Here is a 21,880-nt window from a genome sequence, read left to right on the forward strand (position 1 = left end):
AACCAACCAAACAAAAACTCACTAGAAAAATATCCTTAGGTGAGGATTAACAACAACAACAAAGAAATAAAAAGAAATCAGTGATGAAGAGTAACCTTCCTACCCCCTGGAACTTTATTCTCTGTGGGAATTGAGGACTTAAAAAAAAAAAAAAAGATTTGCCCAGAAGAGGTCAGAAAGCAGGAAAGCCTGTGAACTGGAGTTGAATTAAAGGCAGATACAAAACCTCAGAGTTGTTGATTCTGAGCCCATCCTTAGACTTGCTTGTAACCCCCAACTTTACTTGGCCCGCTGATTTTTTTTTTTTTTTTTTTGTAAAAATTGACTGATTCTAGGCTAAGCCAGTTACTCACTGTGGGACTCTGGATACCACCATGCTTTTGCCTCTGTAGTCAATAGAGAAAATGTGTTTCCCAGGCAACAGTTAGGAAAACGCAGGGCAACTCCCACTAAGACACTGGCCCATTTCAAATGTAGTTACGTCCTTAGCAAAGGAGTAAAGGACTATTGGAGCTTGGTTCTCGAATAGCTCCTGGCTTATTCTGGTTCTTTCCGGTTTGTTTCACTGAGGTAAGGGGTGGCTATGAAAGTAAGAGTGCCCTCCTCTCACTGTGGAGGCCCTGGGAGAGGGAGCTAGGAGGCTGCTTTGATGTCAACTATGCTTTGGTGGCAACTATGGGAAAGAGAGGAAAGAAAAGTGGGCCTCATCTGGAAGGGCTAAAAAGTCCTAAAAAATCAGAGTATGTGAATGAAATAGTAGCTTGGGCTGGAGCCAACAGCCCTGATGTTAGCAGCAGAAATGCCCGGAGTGGGGGTTTGCGTAGTATTTGTGTGAATAGTCATGATCCCCTTGGAAACCTGGCATTGCTCAGGGTCAGTGTTCTCTGCTATTGTTACCAACCCACCAACACTTCAAGGAATCTCCCCACTGCCCTGCTCCACCATCACTCCTCACCTGCATCTTCCTCTTCACTGTATCACATGGAAAGGAGAGCGTCTGGGTAACCGCAGCAGCTAGGCAGATGTTGGCAAAGTTCTGGAGGAGAGAGAAGCGATCGCGGGGTCCATTCCAAATTTTTTCCAGATTCATGTAAACTAGAAGAGAACCAGCAGAGAAAGGGAGAGCACCTGCAAGACAAGGCCAGGAAGAGGCGGCTGAGGTCTAGGCAAACACAAGTTTGGGAACACAAATCCCTGTGGGGAATCAGGAGCAAGTAAACAGGACCCTCCCTGGGCTTCTTAAGACCAACCCAACAGAAAGAGCGGGAAGAAACTTTCTTGGGTGATGATAATGTGCTCTATTTTGATAGGGATTGTGTCATTTGTCAAAATGCATCACATGGTTCACAAAAGGTTTGCACACTTTACTGTATATAAATTTTACTTTAAAAAGTAATAAACAGCCCAGCTGGTGGTGCTCAGTGGTTGAGCATCAACCTATGAAACCAGGATACGTGCTTGGGTTGTGGGCTTGATCCCCAGTGGAGGGAATGCAGGGAGCAGCCAATGGATGTCTCTATCCCTCTCCCTTCCTCTCTCTAAAAATCAATAAAAACAAATTTAAAAAAAATTGACAAGTACTGAAGTCTAATCTAGTTTATGATACACATATCAAAGGGTTGAGGGGTGAAGTGCATCTTATGTTTGCAACTTACATGCAAATCATCAAAAATATATAAGATGAACTGATGAATGGCTAGAAGGATGGATAGATGGACCAATATGTAATAAAGCAAAACGTTAGTTGTAGCACGTAGATGGTGTATTTTTAATATGTGTATTTCTAATTCTTTTAACATTTCTGGGTGTTTGAAATGGTAAAAAATAAAATGTTTGAAGAAAATCACTTTCATCAGAAAAAGTTAGTGATTGTCCTTAGTCAACTTTTGGAAGGTAGGAGGGAGTGGTCTCTAGCTGAGAAGGAAACATTCTGTGAAAACTGGAAAGAGGGAGGTTATTTGACCTTGCCTTTGGAAATGATGTGGCCATGTCAGGGTTCAGGGGCACCCTGCGCTGTATGGCATCCTCACCTTGCTAGGAAAATATGGTGAGCAAGGAGTACAGTAGATGGCACTTTCACAAACTTCCAGAAACTTTGGGAACTATCTTAATTTTACAGAGTGACTAAATTTCTTCCTCAAAAAGGGATTTAAAAGAGAGAATAATACAGTGGGGTTGATTGTCCTTAAAATAATATAATACTTTTATGTAATAAACACATTTACAATGATGTATCAGCCTTGGCTGGGAGCATCATCCATACACCAAAGATCACTGGTTTGATTCTCATTAGGGCACATACCTAGGTTGTGGGTTCAATCCCCAGTCAGGGCATGAACTGGAGGCAACCAATCAATGTTTCTCTCTCATCTCATCTCTCTCTTTCTCTCTCCCTTCTTCCCTCCCTCCCTCTCCAAAATGCAATAAACATATAAAAATGAGGATTAAAAAAATTTTTTTTTCAAAAAGATGTACCCACGCCCCATTTATTTACTTTCATTTGGAAAACACGTGTGAAACTTGTGTTCGGGGACCTAGGCCAGGTGCAGGAATACAAAGAGTAAGTAGGCTAATTCCTGGAGCAGCTCACCATCTAGTGGTGAGACAGCTCATAGGGGCGGGGCTGGAGTGGGGAGGGCTGTACAAAGCGCTTTAAGTACACCAGGAGAGGAGTTAATTTTGCCTGGGGGAATCAAGAAGGACTTCACAGAAGAGAGAACTTCTCAACTGGGTTTTGAGGAACTAATAGGGGTTCATCAGACATAGACAGGCAGTCTAGGCAGAGGGAACAACATGTACAAAGGGAGAAATGTTCCCAGGAAATGCAAGTATTTCTGTATGGATGGAACATCAGTGCAAGTGGAGGTGTGACAGGAGAGGTTAGATGAGCTGTTCTGAAGGATCTGGTAGGCTATAAAGAATTGGGGTTTTCCACTGTAGTTCAGGAGGCAGTGAAGACTTTTGAGGAGGGCAGAGAAGGGAGGGTGGTGAAATGATCATTTTGCATTTAGAGAGATCACCACACCCTGGCTGCAGTGCACAGGGCAAACTGGGGTGGGAGAGAACCAAGACTGGGAGCAGGTAAGAGGTGCTTCTTGTGTCTAAGAGAAAGATGGTGATGAGAGTGCGACCTAGGGCAGAGGAGATAGAGATGGAGAAGGGGGATAGACTTGAGAGTTCAAAGAGGTCATTTTGAAAATACTTGGTGACTAAGGTAAGAGTGGAGTGAGTAGTAGAGTTGAAATGAATCTAGGTTTCTTCTGTCTCAGGCCACTGGGTGAAAGAAAGGTCTTATTCATTAGAGAACACAGAAGGAGAGCAGGTGTGAGACTAAGGGAGCATCAAGTGAGGTGTCCAATAGCAGGTATTCATTCTGCCACTGGGAATTGGTAGCAGACAGTGGTTAAGAGAGAGGGCTCTGGATTATATTGCTAAGTTCCTTCACTTTCTACCCATGTGACCATGGCAGGTAACTTAGCTTCCCTAAGAATCTATTTCCTCATCTGTTGTAAAATGAGGCTTAAATGAGAATCTGTATGCAAAGCATTTAACACACTGCCTGGCACATAGTAAGCACCAATAAATGTTACTATGGAGATTATGTTAGGGGTCATTGGAGTGTAATGATACTTGTTCAAGCCACTAGCCTACATGAGGCCACCTAAGGGGGTATGGAGGGTAAAGGAAAAGTTAAGGAAGGAGCTGGGGGAATAGTGTAATGTAGGGGGATAGCAGTGTCAGATGAGCCGTTGAGTCAGACAAGAAAGCTATCCAGGAGACAGTGGGTCCTAGAAGCCAAGTTTCCAGAAGAAGGGGTAATCAATCTTACCAAATGTTGCAAAAAAGATCAGACAAAGAGCAAAAGTCTGCTGTTTTGGCCAATGGGGGTCCCGGTGACCTGTGTGTGTGTGTAGTCCTGGCACAAGCTCCAAAGACCACAGAAGCTACAACTGCTACCATGGTTGTGCTCATATTTGCATGTATGCACACTGAGACTCCTTCCCATAGTTGGATGAGGAATGTGTGGGATTGTCTTCCTATCAGTTTGTGCAGAGGCACCTCCAGGCACTGCCGTCCACCCTTCTCTGGGGTGCAAAAGGTCAAAGTTAGGAATGGGGTATACAGCTGTAGAATAGAATGAAGTTAGATGACCATCTATGGATTAAGTTTATATGACCTTGACTTCAATAAAATGGACTTAACTGGTTACAAAGGCATACAATTATTCATATATGTCAAAGAATGCAGCCTTTCCTTGGACACAAGGAGAACATTTCCATCTTACCTAAAACTGTAAGGGAAACTCCTCGATAAAGGGCCAGGAATCCTTCCTGTTGATAAACAGTAGAAAAAGCATGGAGGATCCCCCTATAAGATGGTTCCAGCACATTCTGCACAATTAAGCGTGTTTTGATGAGGTCTGAAGGATATGTTACAATGGTGGAAACCATGCCTGCGAGACTTCCAGCCATGATGGCACTCCACTGGGAAATATGGCCCAGGTCATCCATGAAGAGTACGACAAACCTGGGAGGAAACAGAGGATGAAGGCCAAGGGAATCAGCTCTAGAATGTGCTAGAGTGCTCTACATTACTCTCACATCTTCCAGCATTTGAAAATGCTTTACAAAGTGCTAATTCATTTAGCTAAATGCTTTACCATACTAATGAATTAGGATTAATAACTAACACATTTAAATCTACTATATTTATTTAATTCTAGTTAGCTATAGGGAAAAGATGCCCAACTCTCTTATTTATTTATTTTCCAACTCTCTTATTTATAGCTAACCTAAGTCCTTCCCATTTCACTTTAAACACATAACTGTCAACTCTGGCTTGCCTGTGGGGTGTAAATTTGCAGAAGTACTTGGTAAATATCAAACTAATGTATTACTTTGCTTCTTTTGAAACTTAAAAGAAATGAAATTGTTTAAAATGATGACTTTGAACATCCCTAGCAATTGAGTTTAAAAAATATATTGGCCTAATTATAAGAGAAGTACCCCCCCTAGTGTCAGGGAAATAAAACAATAATACCATCTCTCACCTAGCAGATTGGTAAGGATTAAAAAGTCTTATAATATTAAGTGATGGTGAGGATGAGTGGACACAGGACCTCTCACCCACTGCTTGTGGAAGTGAAAATTGGTACGGCCACTTTGTAGTATTTAGGGGGGGGGGGGGAAAGCTGCCTACTTTCACCCCAGCAATTCCATTTCTAGGTGCATATCCTAGAGAAATTCTTGAACATGTACATATGAACACACATCATTGTTAGTAAGTGTGAAAAAGTCAAACCACCATACAATGAACACCATAGTTTAAATGAATGAGCTTAGGTCTATGTAATAACATAAACACATCATAAAGTTGCATGAAAAAGCAAGTTGCTGAATGACTTATAATCTATGACAATGATCTATTTATTTTATTTTATTTATTTTTTCTTAAATATATTTTTATTGATTTCAGAGAAGGGAGAGGAAGAGATAGAAACATCAATGATGAGAGAATCATTGACCGGCTGCCTCCTGCACACCTCCTACTGGGGATCAAGCCCACAAACCAGGCATGTGCTCTTGACTGGAATTGAACCTGGGACCCTTCAGTCTGTAGGCTGATGCTCTATCCAATTTTAGTATATGTGCTGCCAAAGCGAGCACTGATGCTCTATCCATTGAGCCAAACCAACTAGGGCAACAATGACTTATTTAATTAAGAAAAACATCCACAAAAACATATATTATTCATGGGTAGATATAGATACACATAAAAACTATAAAAGAGATCTTTGGGAAGATGGAAGAGGGGATGGACTGGGAAAGAGAATGAAGAGGACTGTAGCTTGATCTATAACACTTTATTTCCTATTATTAAAAAAAAACCAAAAAACAGCTGAAGCCAGTTTGGCTCAGTGGTAGAGCGTCGGTCTGCAGACTGAAAGGTCTCAGGTTCGATTCCGGTCAGGGGCATATATCAATACATTGGTTGCGGGCACATCCCCGGGGGGGGGAGGGGGGGGGGAGGCGTGCAGGAGGCAGCTGGTCGATGTTTCTCTCTCATCAACGTTTCTAGCTCTCTATCTCTCTCCCTTCCTCTCTGTAAAAAAATCAATAAAATATATTAAAAAAAACCCACAACATTTGAGGTATCTTTTATATTACCATGATGTCAATTCTGGATGTGGGTGTTTGCTAGATTATGTTTTGTGTTTTTCTTCAGTTTTACAATGCATTAAAAAATGGTTTTGGGTGGGTTTTTCCAAATGCAAAATAGAAAGCCATTCTGTTACAGTACCTCTTTTTTGGAAGGAGCATACTCCCAGGCATGAGGGCCTACTCAGCAGAAATTGTTATAAGGAGATTTTTATATGACACATGTTTCTTGGTCAAGAACAAATAAATTTCACTCCATCTTGCTGAATAGGATAAAATAACAAAGGTCTTGAAAATCAGGGGGGAAAGATTTCTGCCAGAGTGGGGAGGGAGGGAAAGAGAGAAATAGTAAGGGTGGGTTTAAATTAAAAAAAAATGAACAGAGCTAGGATAAAATAATACATTGTAGAACATCCCTAGTGCTTTGGCTTTCAAACTTACAATGGAGAGGTGCCTTTCCTGCTCCTCCAGTTTGTCAGAAAATCAAGGCCTTAAATAAGAAGAGTGGGTGTTCAGATGCAGTTATTTAAGGGCTTCTAGGATGGCTCCTTGCTCCCAAGTAAACACTCATTGATAAAAACAAACAAACAAAAACAAAACACATCTCCTTCAATCTATAGGAAAATATTTACTTCATTTTGTTAATGTACTTTATTTTTTATTATTTTTAAAAAAAATATTTTTATTGATTTTTCACAGAGAGGAAGGGAGAGAGATAGAGAGCTAGAAACATCGATGAGAGAGATACATTGACCAGCAGCCTCCTGCACACCCCCCACCGGGGATGTGGCCGCAACCAACGTACATGCCCCTGACCAGAATTGAACCTGGGACCTTTCGGTCCACAGGCCGACACTCTATCCACTGAGCAAAACCGGTTTCGGCTAGTTAATGTACTTTAACTGCACCACTGAAACAATCATATGAATCAACCTTTTAAAGATGCAGGCAACTAAATCTGGCAACCATCAATGTGCCATTTACCTCAGTTTAACTCCCTGCACACTTCCTTTTTTCTTCTGTTTAAATGTTTTTATTTATTTTTGAGAGAGAAGAAGGGAAAGGGAGAGATAGATAGAAACACTGATGAGAGAGACATCAACAGGCTGCCTCCTGCACACACTCTACTGAGGATGGAGCCCACAACGTGGACATGTGCCCTGACCAGGAATCAAACCAGTGACCTTTTGGGCTTGGGACAATGCTCAACCATTGGGCCACACCAGCTGAGCCACACTTCCTTGTTTCTTACTCCTCTCTCCTCTGGTCAGTTCAGTTGGGGGAAGAACCTTAAAAGGGGAAGGGGAGATTGAGGAAATGAAAATGCTTGACTGGAGGAGTGGACCACAGCAAATTGGAACAATCTGAAGATGGAGTTTGAAATGCCAAAGGAAACACCATTCATTCTCATTGCCTCATCCTTATTCCCTATCCCACTTGTCCATTTCCATGACATTAACTAATCCATTACCCATTTATTGAATATCTACAATGTGACAGACACTGTGTTAACACTGAGCAAAGATCACAAGAGAGTTCAACAGTCCTGCTGAAAAAACGACTGATAAAAGTAACAGGAGAGGAAATAAGCTTTTGGTTGACTTGATGAACTAGGAAGAAGAACCCTGTCTTATATCAGATTGCCTTATAGAGTCATGTCTTACTATCAAATACATAAAATGAAAAGAAAAAACCAGCCTGGCCGATGTGGCTCAGTGGTTGAGCATCAACCTATGAACCATGAGGTCATGGTTTGATTCCCAGTTGGACACATGCCCCACTTGCAGGCTCGATCTCTAGTAGGGAGCATACAGGAGGCAGCTGATCCATGATTTTCTCTCATTATTGGTGTTTCTATCTCTCTCTCCCTTCCTCTCTGAAATCAATAAAAACATTTTTAAAATGTCAAAACGAAAGGAAGTCCCTTCTTCTCAAATTTTGTCCATCTGACACAGAGACAATGGCCACTAATTGATTCCCTTTAGAATCACAGAGTCAAGGCAGGCAACCCTAAAAGGCCAATGATGTCATTCTGATCCCCACATCTTAAGATCTTATCTGATTGGTCAGGGTACCAGTGTTCCCCTTTATGCTGTTCTCCTCCCACCACCACACGCACAGTAGTTTTTGCCAATTAGATTGGATAAGCTGGTGAACAGCAGTAGCCCCTTCTTTTCAGCCACACAAATATTACACACACCCTGGATATATGTAGTTAGAACTTCTAACACTTTGACCTAATACAGATTAGTAGCCAAACATAAGCTCATGAAGTTGTTACACAATAAGGAGTTGGTGTCGGTGATGAACAACTTCAGAGCTGTAAGGGACCCAAACCAATGCTTATACAGCTAGGTGAACAGTTGTGGTGTAAAGGACGATGGTGTACTATTTGATGTATTTGAAAGCCATCTTTCCTGTTAGGTTCTATTTATTTATTACAAGTACCAAGCTCCTAATAGATTCTCCTGAATGGACTCTTTTGATCATTAGCCCAAGCAAGTAGACATTTCAGCATCACAATGGTGGGCAAATTCCTGGACTATGGAACCAGAAGACCTGGTTTCAAGCTCCAGCTCTGTCATTAATTGTGTTTGTGGACAAGTTACTTAACCACTCCATTCTCAACATTTGGGATGTTTGTTTTGCTAAAATTCATGATCATAAGCTGTACCATTACCCCCAGCAAACTATTTTGCAAATTCATGGTCAGGAAAGAGTAGATATGAATCAGTATAATGATGGAGAAAAAGTATCCTCTTTATGTAGGAAGGATGGCACCATGATTAACCAACCACTTTACTTTCTACCTATGTCTAGCCATTCACTGAAATAATACCTTCTAGTTTCAAGAAAGAAAATAATATTTTGCTTGTTTCCCTCCATATCCCCCATTGACCTCTCACCAGCCAAGAAAATAATCTTGCAAGAGAAACCAAGATGGCGGCATAAGTAAACACTTGAACTTGCTGCCTCGCACAACCACTTCAAAACTACAACTAAAAGACAAAACGGACATCATCCAAAACCAGAGGAAGGCTGACTGAGTGGAAATTCTACAACTAGAAGGAAAGAGAAAAGCACACTGACACTCAGAGGAGCTGTGGAAGTAAAGTGCAGAGGTACAGAGGCCCGCGTACGAAGAGGGCTGGCAACAGAGTACATGGCTGTCTTTTTCAAGCAGGAGGGAGATACAAGCTCCACAATACGCTGAACTCCAGTTCCGAGTGAGACTCTGGGGACCCAGACTCATACAGGGAGAAACTGGACTGTCTGGCATTGGGCGTAACTCCAGGGTGGCTTTCTCTCAGAGGTGCTTGCAGCGATTACTGAGGGACACTGAGACCCAGGGGCCTCTTAGGGCAGGGCTGATGGGAAGCCATTGCTATTTGCTTTGCCCTGAGACCTTGCCCCTCTACACACCAAGCTGTGTGTAGAGGCTTTGCATATGAATGGCCTGATCCTTTTCTTTTTTATTTATTTATTTATTAAAATATATATATATTTTATTGATTTTGTACAGAGAGGAAGGGAGAGAGATAGCGAGTTAGAAACATCGATGAGAGAGAGTCATCGATCAGCTGCCTCTTGCACACCCCCTACTGGAGATGTGCCCGCAACCAAGGTACATGCCCTTGACTGGAATCGAACCCGGGACCCTTCAGTCCCCAAGCCGCTCTATCCATTGAGCCAAACCGGTTTCGGCGGCCTGATCCTTTTAAATCTAAAATTATCTAACAAACTGAAGCTGAGTCAGAGAGACCCACAACATCCAAAAGAAGGCCCAAGGCCTCATACCAGCTTGCATTGCTTCACAGCTGGGCCTCATCTGAGCACCTCCAAACCCCAGACAAAGAAGAGAAACCTACAGATCTGTCCATAGCTCCTGCTGTGTGGCCTCAGACAGAAGCTAAATTAGCATCTCCTTGGAGATCCAAGAGCCAGTGTACATAATGGTCAGAGTGGGACAATCAAGATTACAACTCCTCAGATCCATAAGGGACACTCTCAGGGGGCAGACTCAGTGAACACCAAAGCCCCACTGAAGCAAGTCTTTGCCTCATAAGGGTGTCTTCAGCACAGAAGTTCTCACAGCACAGACACAACTGATCCTCACAGCCAATTGGCCTGGAGGTCAATTCCTCCCAGTGATACCAACAGCAATCAAGGCTTAACTACAATAAGACTGTGCACACAGCCCACAAAGGGGTACACCAAGAGTGTCCATCTCAAGTAATTGGGGAGACTGAGCCACTGGGCCCTATAGGACACCTAGCACACAAAGCCACTCTATCAACTCAGGAAACAGGCAAAATGCGGAGACAAAGAAACAGGTCACAAATGAAAGAAATAGAGGAAAGCAAACTACTGGATATAGAGTTCAAAAACATGGTTATAAGGTTTTTCAAGAATTTTCTAGAAACCACCAATAAATTTAGAGAGACCCTTGAGGATATGAAAAAGGACCAGCTAGAAGTTAAGCATACACTGACTGAAATTAAAAATAATATACAGAGATCCAATAGCAGACTAGAGGATCACAAGAATCAAGCCAAAGATGTGAAATACAAAGAAGCAAAAAACACCCAACTAGAAAAGAAAAAAGAAAAAAGAATCCAAAAATATGAAGATAGTGTAAGGAGCTTCTGGGACAACTTCAAGTGTACCAACATCTGAATTATAGGGATGCCAGAAGAAGAAGAGAGCAAGATACTGAAAACCTATTTGAAGAAATAATGACCGAAAACTTCCCCTACCTGGTGAAAGAAATAGACTTACAAGTCCAGGAAGTGCAGAGAACCCCAAACAAAAGAAATCCAAAGAGGACCACACCAAGATATATCATAATTAAAATGCCAAGAGCAAAAGACAAAGAGAATATTAAAAGCAGCAAGAGAAAAACAGTTATTTACAAGGGAGATAACTGCTTTCTCGACAGAAACTATGCAGGCCAGGCGAGAGTGGCAAGAAATATTCAAAGTGAGAAATAGCAAGAAACTACAACCAAGATTACTCTACCCAGCAAAGCTATCATTTACAGTAGAATTGACAGTCAGATAAAGGGCTTCACAGATAAGAAAAAGCTAAAGGAATTCATCACTGCCACACCAGTATTATATGAAATGATAAAAGGTATTCCTTAAGAAGAGAAAGAAGAAAAAGGCAAAGATAAAATTTATGAACAACAAACACATATCTATCAACAAGTGAATCTAAAAATCAAGTGAATTAAAAATCTGATAAACAGAATAAACTGGTGAATATAATAGAATGAGGGGTATAGAAAGGGAGTGGATTGATAATTCTCACGGGGAACGGGGCATGGGGGTGTGGGAAGAGACTGGATAAAAATGGTACACCTATGTATGAGGACAGTGTGTGTGGGAAGTGAGGGCAGAGAGTGGGGTGGGAACTGGGTAAAGGGGAGCTATAGGGGGAAAAAAGAGGAACAATTGTAATAATCTGAACAATAAAGATTTATTAAATAGCAAAAGAGAAAGAATGAAAAAAATAATCTTGCAGGGAAAAAACTACTAGCAAACCTAGCTTAATAACTATCTCTTCTTCCTCTCCGATCCATCAAATCTTCTTTACTCACACTGTCACCAGTCTATTGCAGGTGTACTCAGCTGTTACTGGTCAGTGCAATAGGTTCCTAACTGGTTCTGTCACCCCTCTCCAGTCTTCCTCCTCTCTAGTCATCCTACCCTGCATCCAGGTGACAATTATTCCTGCTGACTTGCTTTAATGAGAGCATGTTCCCCTGAAAAAACTCCCACAGCTACTCTTGCATACCAAGAAAAGTCCAAACTCTTTTACCTGACCCTCCAACATCTGATTCTAACTTGCTTTTCTGGCTGTATTTCCCATTACTGCTGTAGACACCCCTTATGCTCCAGTCATGCTACATGCCTTCCCACCCCTGCACTTTTGCTCATAACATTACCTGCAATATCTTTCTCCCTATCTTTGCCCAGCAAACTCCTACTCATTCTCCTAAGACCAAACTCAGATGGTTTTTCTCCTCTGTGAAGTCTTCACATCTCTTCCTCTTCATCCCTCATCGGAACTGTTTATTTCTATAGCACTTCAACCATGGCAATCTTACACTATGGACACACTACTCACTACTCTTATTCTTCTATTACTTTTCAGTTCTGGGGCACAGGGACCAGGCCCCTTTCATCCCTGCCTCATTCCCAGTATTATGCACACGATTGGTACTTAATGAAGACTTGCTAAATTAATGTGAAATAAAGTCAGAGAAAAAGGCAACATGATGTAGTAGAATATGAGATTGAAGTCAGAAAGCCCAGCAGTGGAGCTCAGCTGTCATTGATTAATGGTATGGCCAGTTGGAGTACAATTTTGCATCTGTAAAATGGGCATATTTCTCATGCTATGGACCTTACAGGAATTTTAAAAATTCAGTGATGTACACATGCATGTATACACACACACACACACACACACACACACACACACATAAAATAACTATATAGAGGTGACATATATTAATTAGCTTGATTGAGGTAATAATTTGAGTGTACATAAAAATACCAAGTTGCACACTTCAAATATAAACAATTTTTGTGTCAATTATATCTCAATCTGTTTTAAAAATCAAATGATGTATACAGGTATACTGCATACTAGGTGGTTAGCAGAAAAGCCACAACACTTTAACCTGCCTTCTTCCCCTGGGTATGCTTCGTGGAGAAGAAAGTGAAGTGAGAAGATGAGCCATTATAGCTCAGCTGTTTACAGACTTCAGGCCAGAAGTTGCTGATGGTAATGGAGTTCTGGGGAGGAAAGAGAGCCTTGACAGAAATGCCTGGTACTCTCACTATCTTCCTTCTCAGAGGAAGACAAGGTAACTCTACTCCCAGGCGTAGATGAAATGAGCCCTGACCTGGAGGACTCAGTGATAAGGTTGATTGAGGTAATAATTTCAATGTATATTCCATCTTGCTTGTCAGCTGCCAGGTGAGCCTTCCAGCTCTGGCCTCCCAGAGTCAAAGGCAAAATTCTTTGACTATTAGCTTCCAAGGCTAAACAATGTGGTCAAGACTGTGGGCTGTTTGTCTAATTCAGAGCCAAGGTCAGTCTTCAGAGTTAGGAAGCACTGTGTTCCCCTTCCTAATATAGGAATATTCCCTCTTTGAAATTGCATCACTTACGATTTCATTCTTTTAGGCTTTGTTTTCAGCTAAAAGGAAAAAAAAAATCTATGAGCTCTGAGGAAGCTTTAAGACTCATTTGGCCTCATCCTATCTTATAAGAGCAATATGAAAATTAACCATCACTCTGCTACACCTGCAAGCCATGCCCACAAGCCACGCCCACCAACCAATCAGGAGCAAATATGCAAATAAACTCAACCAAGATGGCTACGGCCATAGAGAACAGGAGGAGGCTTGGGTTTCCCCAGCAATGGAGGAAGCCTAGCTTTCCACCTGCTCTTGCCAGCCTAGGCCTCCACTCAAGGCTACAAAGTTTCAATGATGGAAAATACATAAATCCAAACAGAAATGGCAGCAGCCACAGAGCTGGAAAGAGCAGGAGGCTAGGGTTGGCCCTGGTGATGGAGAAAGCCAAGCTTTCTACACACCCTGGCTGGCCCAGGCCTCTGCTTAAGGCTACAAAGTTTCAATTATAGAAGATACACAAATCCCAATAGAAATGGCTGCCACTAAGAAGCAAGCAGAAGGCTTGGCTTCACTCCAGGCTACAAAATTTCAATTGTAGAAGATAAACCCCAAATACCAGGGCCTCTGCTTGGGTTGCCAGGGGGCCTGGCCAGCCTGCAAACTACCACAGGCCCCTCGCCCAGGCTGCCCCATGCCCCAAGAGAACCCCCAACCTGATCCGGGATACCTTTCAGGGCAAATCAGCTGGCCCCCACCTGTGCACCAGGCCTCTATCCTGGTAATATGCAGATTGACCATCACTCCAACACACAAGATGACTGCCCCCATGTGGTCAAAGATAACTGCCTCCATGTGGACACAAGATGGCCACTACAAGATGGCCAGCAGGGGAGGGCAGTTGGGAGAGACCGGGCCTGCAAGGGAGGGCAGTTAGGGGTGACAAAACTGGCAGAGGAGGGAAGTTGGGGGTGACCAGGCCTGCAGGGAAGGGCAGTTGGGAGAGACCCAGGCCTGAAGGGGAGAGCAGTTGAGGGGGACCAGGCCTACAGAGGAGAGCAGTTAGGGGCAAACAGGCTGGCAGGGGAGCAGTTGGGCATCGATCAGGCTGGTAGGGGAGCAGTTAGGCATCGATCAGGCTGACAGGCAGAAGTGGTTAGGGTCAATCAGGAAGGCAGGCAGGCGAGCAGTTGGGAGCCAGCAGTCCTGGATTGTGAGAGGGATGTCCGATTGGCCGTTTAGGCCGGATTGGAGAGGGGTCCCCAGATTGGAGAGGGTGCAGGCTGGGTTGAAGGACACCCTTCCTCTCCCCAGGGGGAAAAAAAAAAAAGAATTTAGTGCACCAGGCCTCTAGTCGTTTCATAAAAAGCAGCTGTTGAGGTAAGCCTGAAGCCCTAACATAAGAATGAGGCCAGTGAGCATGAGAAGCAGCTGTGGCCTCTGTTGGACCCTAAAGACTGGCTTCATTTGTGTGTGTGTGTGTGTGTGTGTGTGTGTGTGTGTGTGTAGAAATCTGGTCTTTTTGTGGCAATGGATTGAGCCCTCTACCCCTATCAAACACGTTCTTCTGTGGGCTTTGGTCACACAGACACAGTTGCATACACTCGCCTTCTTCCAAGGGGTCTCTCCTAGGCTAGCCAAGGCAGTTTCCAAGTTGGTGGACTGTGGAATGAATGGTTAGGAGCCATCTGCAGGGATCTCTTCACTTCCTCCCCCAAATCTCCTTTTGTCACATTGCACCTCCTCACTGATCCAACCCGTTGAGCCTGTCTGGGCCAGTGCTACCCCCACAAAACCGCACCTGAAGAGGCAGGAATACCAAGAGCACGTGACAAACTTAGGGACTGCGCTTTGGGCCCTCGTTGTCACCTTTTGGCCAAATTGGCTCTGAGGGGCTCCCACGCGATCCGAAAAGGGCCTAAGGCAGGGACCTGATCCCAGGATCCCCAGCGATCCCTCCTCCTGGCCCCGTCCACCAGCTCGCCCGGCCCTTACTTGCGGTAGGCGGTGAGTTGCACGGCGCTGTAAGGGAAGAGGCGCAGGCACGCCACCGTGTTCCCCTTCCACAGAGCCCTGGGCCCCTCCGCTCGCCAGACGCCGAGCCCCGCGGCCCACGGTCCCCGGCCGCGACCCCGCACCACGCCGACCTGGGCTAGCACGGTGGCGAGCTCCAGCGGCGCGGTGAGGCTCAAACTGAGCACGCCTGACAGCCCCGCGCACAGAAGCCGCTGGCTGCCAGTGAGCCGGCCATCACGTCGCCATGTCGCCATAGCGCCCCACCACCTGAGCCCCGGCCCCGGCCTCCGGGACCACAAGTGTCTCGGGCCTGGGGTTCCCGGGCTCCCGGGCTCCCGGGCTCTCGGCGGAGGGGGCGGGCGCGGTCCGCCCGTAGAGGGACGGACTCGGCCGGGCCGGGAAGCGAGGACCGCCCTGACGGCCTCAGGGTGGAGTGGGTGGGGCGGAGGAGGCCTCAGAGTCGGAAGCCTCTCGGATTTGCCATCTGCTCTGCAGTTAGCAAGTTTCTGTTTGCTGTTGAGAAAGAGTCTCCACGCTCCCTCAAGGCCCAGCCAGTTAGACTTCTTGTTTCCTAAGTATTCAAGGTTCCCTCTCTTCTCGTTTACCCAGTAAGGATTCAGAATCAGTCACACTAAGACGTGCCTCTGTGGTATGCAGGCTGTTTTGAGCTAAAGGGAACAACAGAGACCCTGTAGGCTCAAGTTAAACTTTTACCTCTCTAAGGAATGTAAATTAGGGCCCTAGCCCATAAAAAGACTTATCATCTGAAATAACCCTTTGTGACCTAACTATAGGGCAGGGCAAACTCCTAATTACTGAGTATCTGCTCCTCTTATCAGCCTGGGAAGCCCCACAGCACTTTACTCATCCTTAGCTTAGAATGTCATATACACCTCATTTTTCCTTTCTGTCTCTGAACCTCTCATGTATGTGCAATCTCTGACTCTCTCATGTATGTGAGGTCCCCAAACATACATATGTAATTAAGTTTACTTAATTTCTCTTGTTAATCTGTCTCATGTCTATTTGATTATTAGACCAGCAAAAGGAACCTAGGAGGGTAAAGGAAAGTTTCTTTCTCCCCCAAAACCCCAAGACTCCCCTTCCATATTCTACCTCACCCCTTTCTCCCCTGGCTTCTGTTCTTTTCCCTCCAACCTCTTGGTTTTTCTATCCCGAGACAAGGCCATGCAGATTTCTAAGTGCAGAAGGAAAAATCTATAATACACACAACTGCTACCTGTCAGACACTTGTCACATATTGGGCTTTACATACATTATTTTATTAATCCTCATAACATCCCTTAGTAAATTATAGCCTCATTTATTGCTCTCATTTGCAGAGGCTATAGGTGTGGTGGTTAGAGTCTGGACTCCGGAAACTGCATTAGAATTTTGGTTCTTCAGGTTACCAATTGTGTGCCCTTGGGGAAGTCAATTTTCCTCTCTGTGCCTCAGTTGCTTGCAGGGGTGGGGAACATCTGGCTCATGAAATCATTTGGTCTGGCCCTGCCAAGGCATCAGGGTGAGTTAATTAAATGTTTGGCCAAATTATACCAGGCTAATCTTAATTTTTTATTTATTTATTTTTTAAAAAATATATATTTTATTGATTTTTGTACATAGAGGAAGGGAGAGAGATAGTTAGAAACATCGATGAGAGAGAGTCATCGACCAGCTGCCTCTTGCACACCCCCTACTGGGGATATGCCCGCAACCAAGGTACATGCCTTTGACCGGAATCGAATCCGGGACCTTTCAGTCCCCAAGCCGATGCTCTATCCATTGAGCCAAACCAGTTTCGGCTAATTTTTAAAATTGATCTTTATTTTTGAAAGTATTATAGATGTTCCCTTTGATTTTCCCCATTGACCCACTCCGTCCCACATGCTATCCTCCCAGGCTTTCATCACAATATTGTCTGTGTCCATGGGCAATACGTATTTCAATATATGTTCTTCAGTTAATCTCTCTCCACCCCACCATACCCCTGCCTTCCCTCTGAAATTGGTCAGTGTGTTTTATGCTTCTGTGTCTCTGGATCTATTTTGTTCACCAGTTTATTTTATTCATTAGAGTCCACATATGGATGAGCTCATGTGGTACTTATTTTTCTCTGACTGGCTTATTTCACTTAGCATAATACTCTCCAGGTCCCTCCATGCTGTTGTAAATGGTAAGGGTTTCTTCATTTTTACTACCACATAGTATTCCATGGTGTAAATGTCCCACAGCTTTTTTATCTGCAGATGGGCACTTAGGCTGTTTCCAAATTTTAGCTATTGTAAATTGCACTGCTATTAACATAGAAGTGCATATATCCTTTCTGATTGGTGTTTCTAGTTTCTTAGGATATATTCCTAGGAGTGGGATTACTGGGTCAAATGGGAATTCCATTTTCAGTTTTTTGAGGAAACTCCATACTGTTCTCCACAGTGGTTGCACCAGTCTGCATTCCCACCAGCAGTGCATGAGGGTTCCCTTTTCTCCGCATCCTTGCCAGCACTTGTCTTTTTTTTTTTTTTTTAAACATTCTCTATATTTAATTTCAACTTTATAATAGATTAAAGGAAGATGCTCATGAAACAAATACAAATTTGCTTCAGTACATGTCTTTAAATGATAGACTTATAAGTATGTTTGGAGTTCTGTGCACTTCCTGGACTTGTAAGTCTAATTCTTTCACCAGGTGGGGGAAGTTTTCTGTCACTATTTCTTTCAGTATGTTTTCGATATCTTGCTCTCTCTCATCTTCTGGGACCCCCATAATTCTGATGTTGGTTTGCTTGAAGTTGTCCCAGAAGTTTCTTACATTATCTTCAATTTTCTGGATTCTCTTGTCTTCTTGCTTCTGCGGAGGAGTGTCTTCTGGCTCTTTATATTCCCAATCTTTGACTTGATTCTTGTGATCTTTCATTCTGTTTTTAGGACTCTGTATAATATTTTTTATTTCAGACAATGTATTCTTTATTTCTTGTTGATCTCTTATCATTTTCTCATTGATTCCTTATTAATTCTAGTTGATCTCTTTTCATATCCTCATAGGTCTTATCGACCTTTTCTAGGAAATTCTTGAAAAACCTTATAAGCGTGGTTTTGAACTCTATATTCAGTCGCTTTTTGTCTTCCATTTCTTTTGTTTGTGATCTGTTTCCTTGTCTTGGTATTTTCGCAGCTTCCCTGAGTTGGTAACCTTAAAAGTCTCTGTGTTCATCTTGAATGGGGCAGAGTTTCAGGGTGGAGCCTACAGCCTGCTACCAAACAGTCTAGGCCACATGTGTCAAACACAAGGCCTGTGGGCCAAATCCGTCCCGCCAGGCCTTGCAATGTGGCCCGCACCGCGCTGTCATCACTGCACTTCGCTGCGTTTCCATCACAATGACAGTTTATGACTGTTCAGTAAACCATTCGGCCCGCGATTTAGGCTGGATTTTAGATTTTGGCCCCTTCTCTGATTGAGTTCGACACCCCTAGTCTAGGCTCTCCCCCAATGAGCCCAGAACTAGGGTTCAGTTCAGTTGGAAGTGGGATTGGAGGTGGCGTTCAGAGCAGTCTAGAGCCTTTGTCTCCTTCCTGCCAGGGCTATTCCATGGCACAGCCAACCATCCCTTCTCTGCATGCAATGTGCACGCCTCTGGGACCTCCTTTCGCCGTCCCCTCTCCCCCCCCTTCGGGGTTCTGCCTTACAGCCCAGCTCCCTATGGATGAGCCTGGGTCCTCGGGATCTGGCCTAGAACTGGGGTTCAGAGCAGTTGGAACTGGGGCCCAGCACAGTCGGAGCTTTTTTTTTTTTTTTTTTTTTTTTTTTTTTTAATATATTTTATTGATTTTGTACAGAGAGGAAGAAAGAGAGATAGAGAGTTAGAAACATCGGTGAGAGAGAGTCATCGATCAGCTGCCTCTTGCACACCCCCCACTGGGGATATGCCCGCAACCAAGGTACATGCCCTTGACCGGAATCGAACCTGGGACCCTTCAGTCCCCAAGCCGACACTCGATCCATTGAGCCAAACCGGTTTCGGCACTGTCGGAGCTTTTATCTCCTTCCCGCTCGGGAACGCTAGCCAGGCAATCAGCCTCCCTCCTCTCCAGCTTCGTCCTCTCCGCGCGCGCCTTGTGTCTCCGTACCTTGGGCTTTTACAGCTCCTCTGCGCTTCCTTCTGGTTTTCTCCTTGCTTCTCGTTGTAGAATTTCCAGTCAGCTGACTTTCCTGTAGTTCTGGGTAATGTCCATTTTATATTTTAGTTGTATTTTATTGAAATTGTGTGTGCAGCTGCGGCTAGGTGTTTGCCTGTGCAGCCATCTTGGATTCTCTAAAATATATATATTTAAAATATATTTTATTTTATAGATTTTCCACAGAGAGGAAGGGAGAGGGATAGAAAACTAGAAACGCCGATGAGGGAGAAACATCAACCAGCTGCCTCCTGCACAGCCCCTACCGAGGATGTGCCCGCAACATACATGCCCTTGACTAGAATCAAACCTGGGACCCTTCAGTCCACAGACAGACGCTCTACCACTGAGCCAAACCGGTTTCGGCTCTAAAAGTTTCTTATTAACTTACTGAAGATAAGAGATTTTTATTTGAGGATTCAAAGACAGTCTTTAAGATTTTGTTAACTTTCTTTAAAAAAGGAAATTTATCTGTGTTTCTTTTAACTTATTTTTTTAAAAATACATTTTTAATGATTTTCAGAGAGAGGAAGGGAGAGGGAGAGATAGAAACATTAATTATGATAATCATTGATGGGCTACCTCCTGCATGCTCCATACTAGGGATTGAGCCAGGAACCAGGCATGTGCCCTGACCAGAATAGAACTGAGATTTCCTGGTTGAAAGGTGGATGCTCAACCACTGACCATCACTGGCCAGGCTATCTGTACTCCTTTTAAAGCTTCCTATTTTCTAATCAAGGAAAACCTTCCATTTATTCAGTTCAGTTTTAAAGCCTACTTTTTCCAACTGAGCACATACAAAAAAATTAATTTTGAGGTGTCAAATTAGCTCCTATTTTGGCCATCATCAACTGATATCAATTTTAATGAAACTTCCTCATTTCTGTAGATACTAGCAAGTTAAGGCTCTGTATGTATTATATATAAAAACAAAACAAAACAAAACAAAGCAAAACAAAACAAACAAAAACTTGCCAGAGTACTAAAGAGAAGCTTACTATTGTAAGACTTTGTTTGCCTCATCAGCAGAATTTCCCATCTTAATTTTAATTTTTCTTTTGAGCCAATTTTAAAAAGCTGAAATTAAAACCAGTTACATAAGAACAGCCCAAGGTAAGGAACCACTATCTAAAGTAGCTGCATTCGGGATTCCAAGGAAAGACTCACTCAAGTTCACCTGATGTGAGGTTTGTAGCTGGTGATCACAAAGAGCCATTGCTGGTACCTGGCACCTGGTCTGCGCCCCAGGGACGGTCCTGGGTGGGCTTCTTCAGAATCCTGCTGTACTACGCCAAGTAAATGTCCCTGTAAGACATGCCCAAATCTATATGTAAGAGTTTATTTAAACCAAACTGAGGACATATGCCGGGGAGCAAGATCTCAAATGCTCCAAAGAATTATAGTTTCCAGTTTCTTTTTTTTTTTTTACTCTTTATTGATTAAAGTATTACATATGTCTCCTCCCCCTATCCCCCCTCATTGACCTCTCCCTGGCCACTGTCACCCTCCAGCATCCAGTTTCTTTTCTGCATTTGAAATTAAGGAGGGGCCATTAGGAAAATTACATGAAGGTAGGAGAAAACAAGGCAGGTATTGGATTATAGGAAGTTAAGATTATGTGCTCTCTTTATTGATTGATTGATTGATTGATTGATTTTTTATTTTTTATTTTTTTTTCTTACAGAGAGGAAGGGAGATAGTTAGAAACATCAATGAGAGAGAGTCATGGATCAGCTGCCTCTTGCACACCCCCTACTGGGGATATGCCCGCAACTAAGGTACATGCCCTTGACCAGAATCGAACCTGGGACTCTTCAGTCCCCAAGCCGACTCTCTATCCATTGAGCCAAACCGGTCTCGGCAAGATTATGCACTCTCTTGAGGGTAGTCACATTTTAATTTTCTTTCTTTTTTTTTGAGAGAGAGAGAGAGAGAGAGAGAGAGAGAGAGAGAAACAACAACATTGATGTAAGAAATATCCATCTGCTGCCTCCAACATGTGCCTTTGTGATCCAACCCAGTGTGCCCTGACTGGGAATCAAACCAGCGACCCTTTGGTGCAAGGAACAATGAATACTCAGCCAAGTGAGGCACACCAGTCAGGGCAGGGTGGTCACATTTTAGAAGCACAGTTCTGTCAGGAGGTCACAATTCGAAACCCAGTCAAAGGACATGCTCAGGTTGCAGGTTGGATCCCAAGTAGGGGGCGTGCAGGAGGCAGATGATCAATGATTCTCATCATTGATGTTTCTATCCCTCTCTCCTTCTCCCTTCCTCTCTCTGTAATCAAGTAACAAAAAACATTTAGAAGGAGGATACTTAAAGGAGGCATTTCTGAGGTGTGTTAACATAGGTGCACAGAAACAGTGATCAAAGCTT

General features: G+C 43.6%; 1 protein-coding gene across 2 annotated transcripts in view; it reads right to left on the reverse strand.

The window, feature by feature from the left end:
• Positions 1 to 15,734, reverse strand: part of SLC25A43 (solute carrier family 25 member 43) — a 35,032-nt gene extending 19,298 nt beyond the window's left edge. Inside the window, exons 1-3 of one of the 2 annotated variants that reach the window (XM_036443503.2) lie at positions 15,302 to 15,734; positions 4,286 to 4,527; positions 956 to 1,128 (exon numbers count right to left, since the gene is read on the reverse strand). In XM_036443503.2, coding sequence (XP_036299396.1) covers positions 956 to 1,128; positions 4,286 to 4,527; positions 15,302 to 15,576 — 690 coding nt within the window. In that variant the 5' untranslated portion in view covers positions 15,577 to 15,734. The remainder of the gene's footprint in view (positions 1 to 955; positions 1,129 to 4,285; positions 4,528 to 15,301) is intronic. The other variant, XM_036443501.2, reaches the window with a different exon arrangement.
• Between the last annotated feature and the right edge of the window lie 6,146 nt (positions 15,735 to 21,880).

The sequence above is a fragment of the Pipistrellus kuhlii genome, unplaced genomic scaffold (assembly GCF_014108245.1).
Source record: "Pipistrellus kuhlii isolate mPipKuh1 unplaced genomic scaffold, mPipKuh1.p scaffold_m20_p_19, whole genome shotgun sequence".
Taxonomy (NCBI): Eukaryota; Metazoa; Chordata; class Mammalia; order Chiroptera; family Vespertilionidae; genus Pipistrellus; species Pipistrellus kuhlii.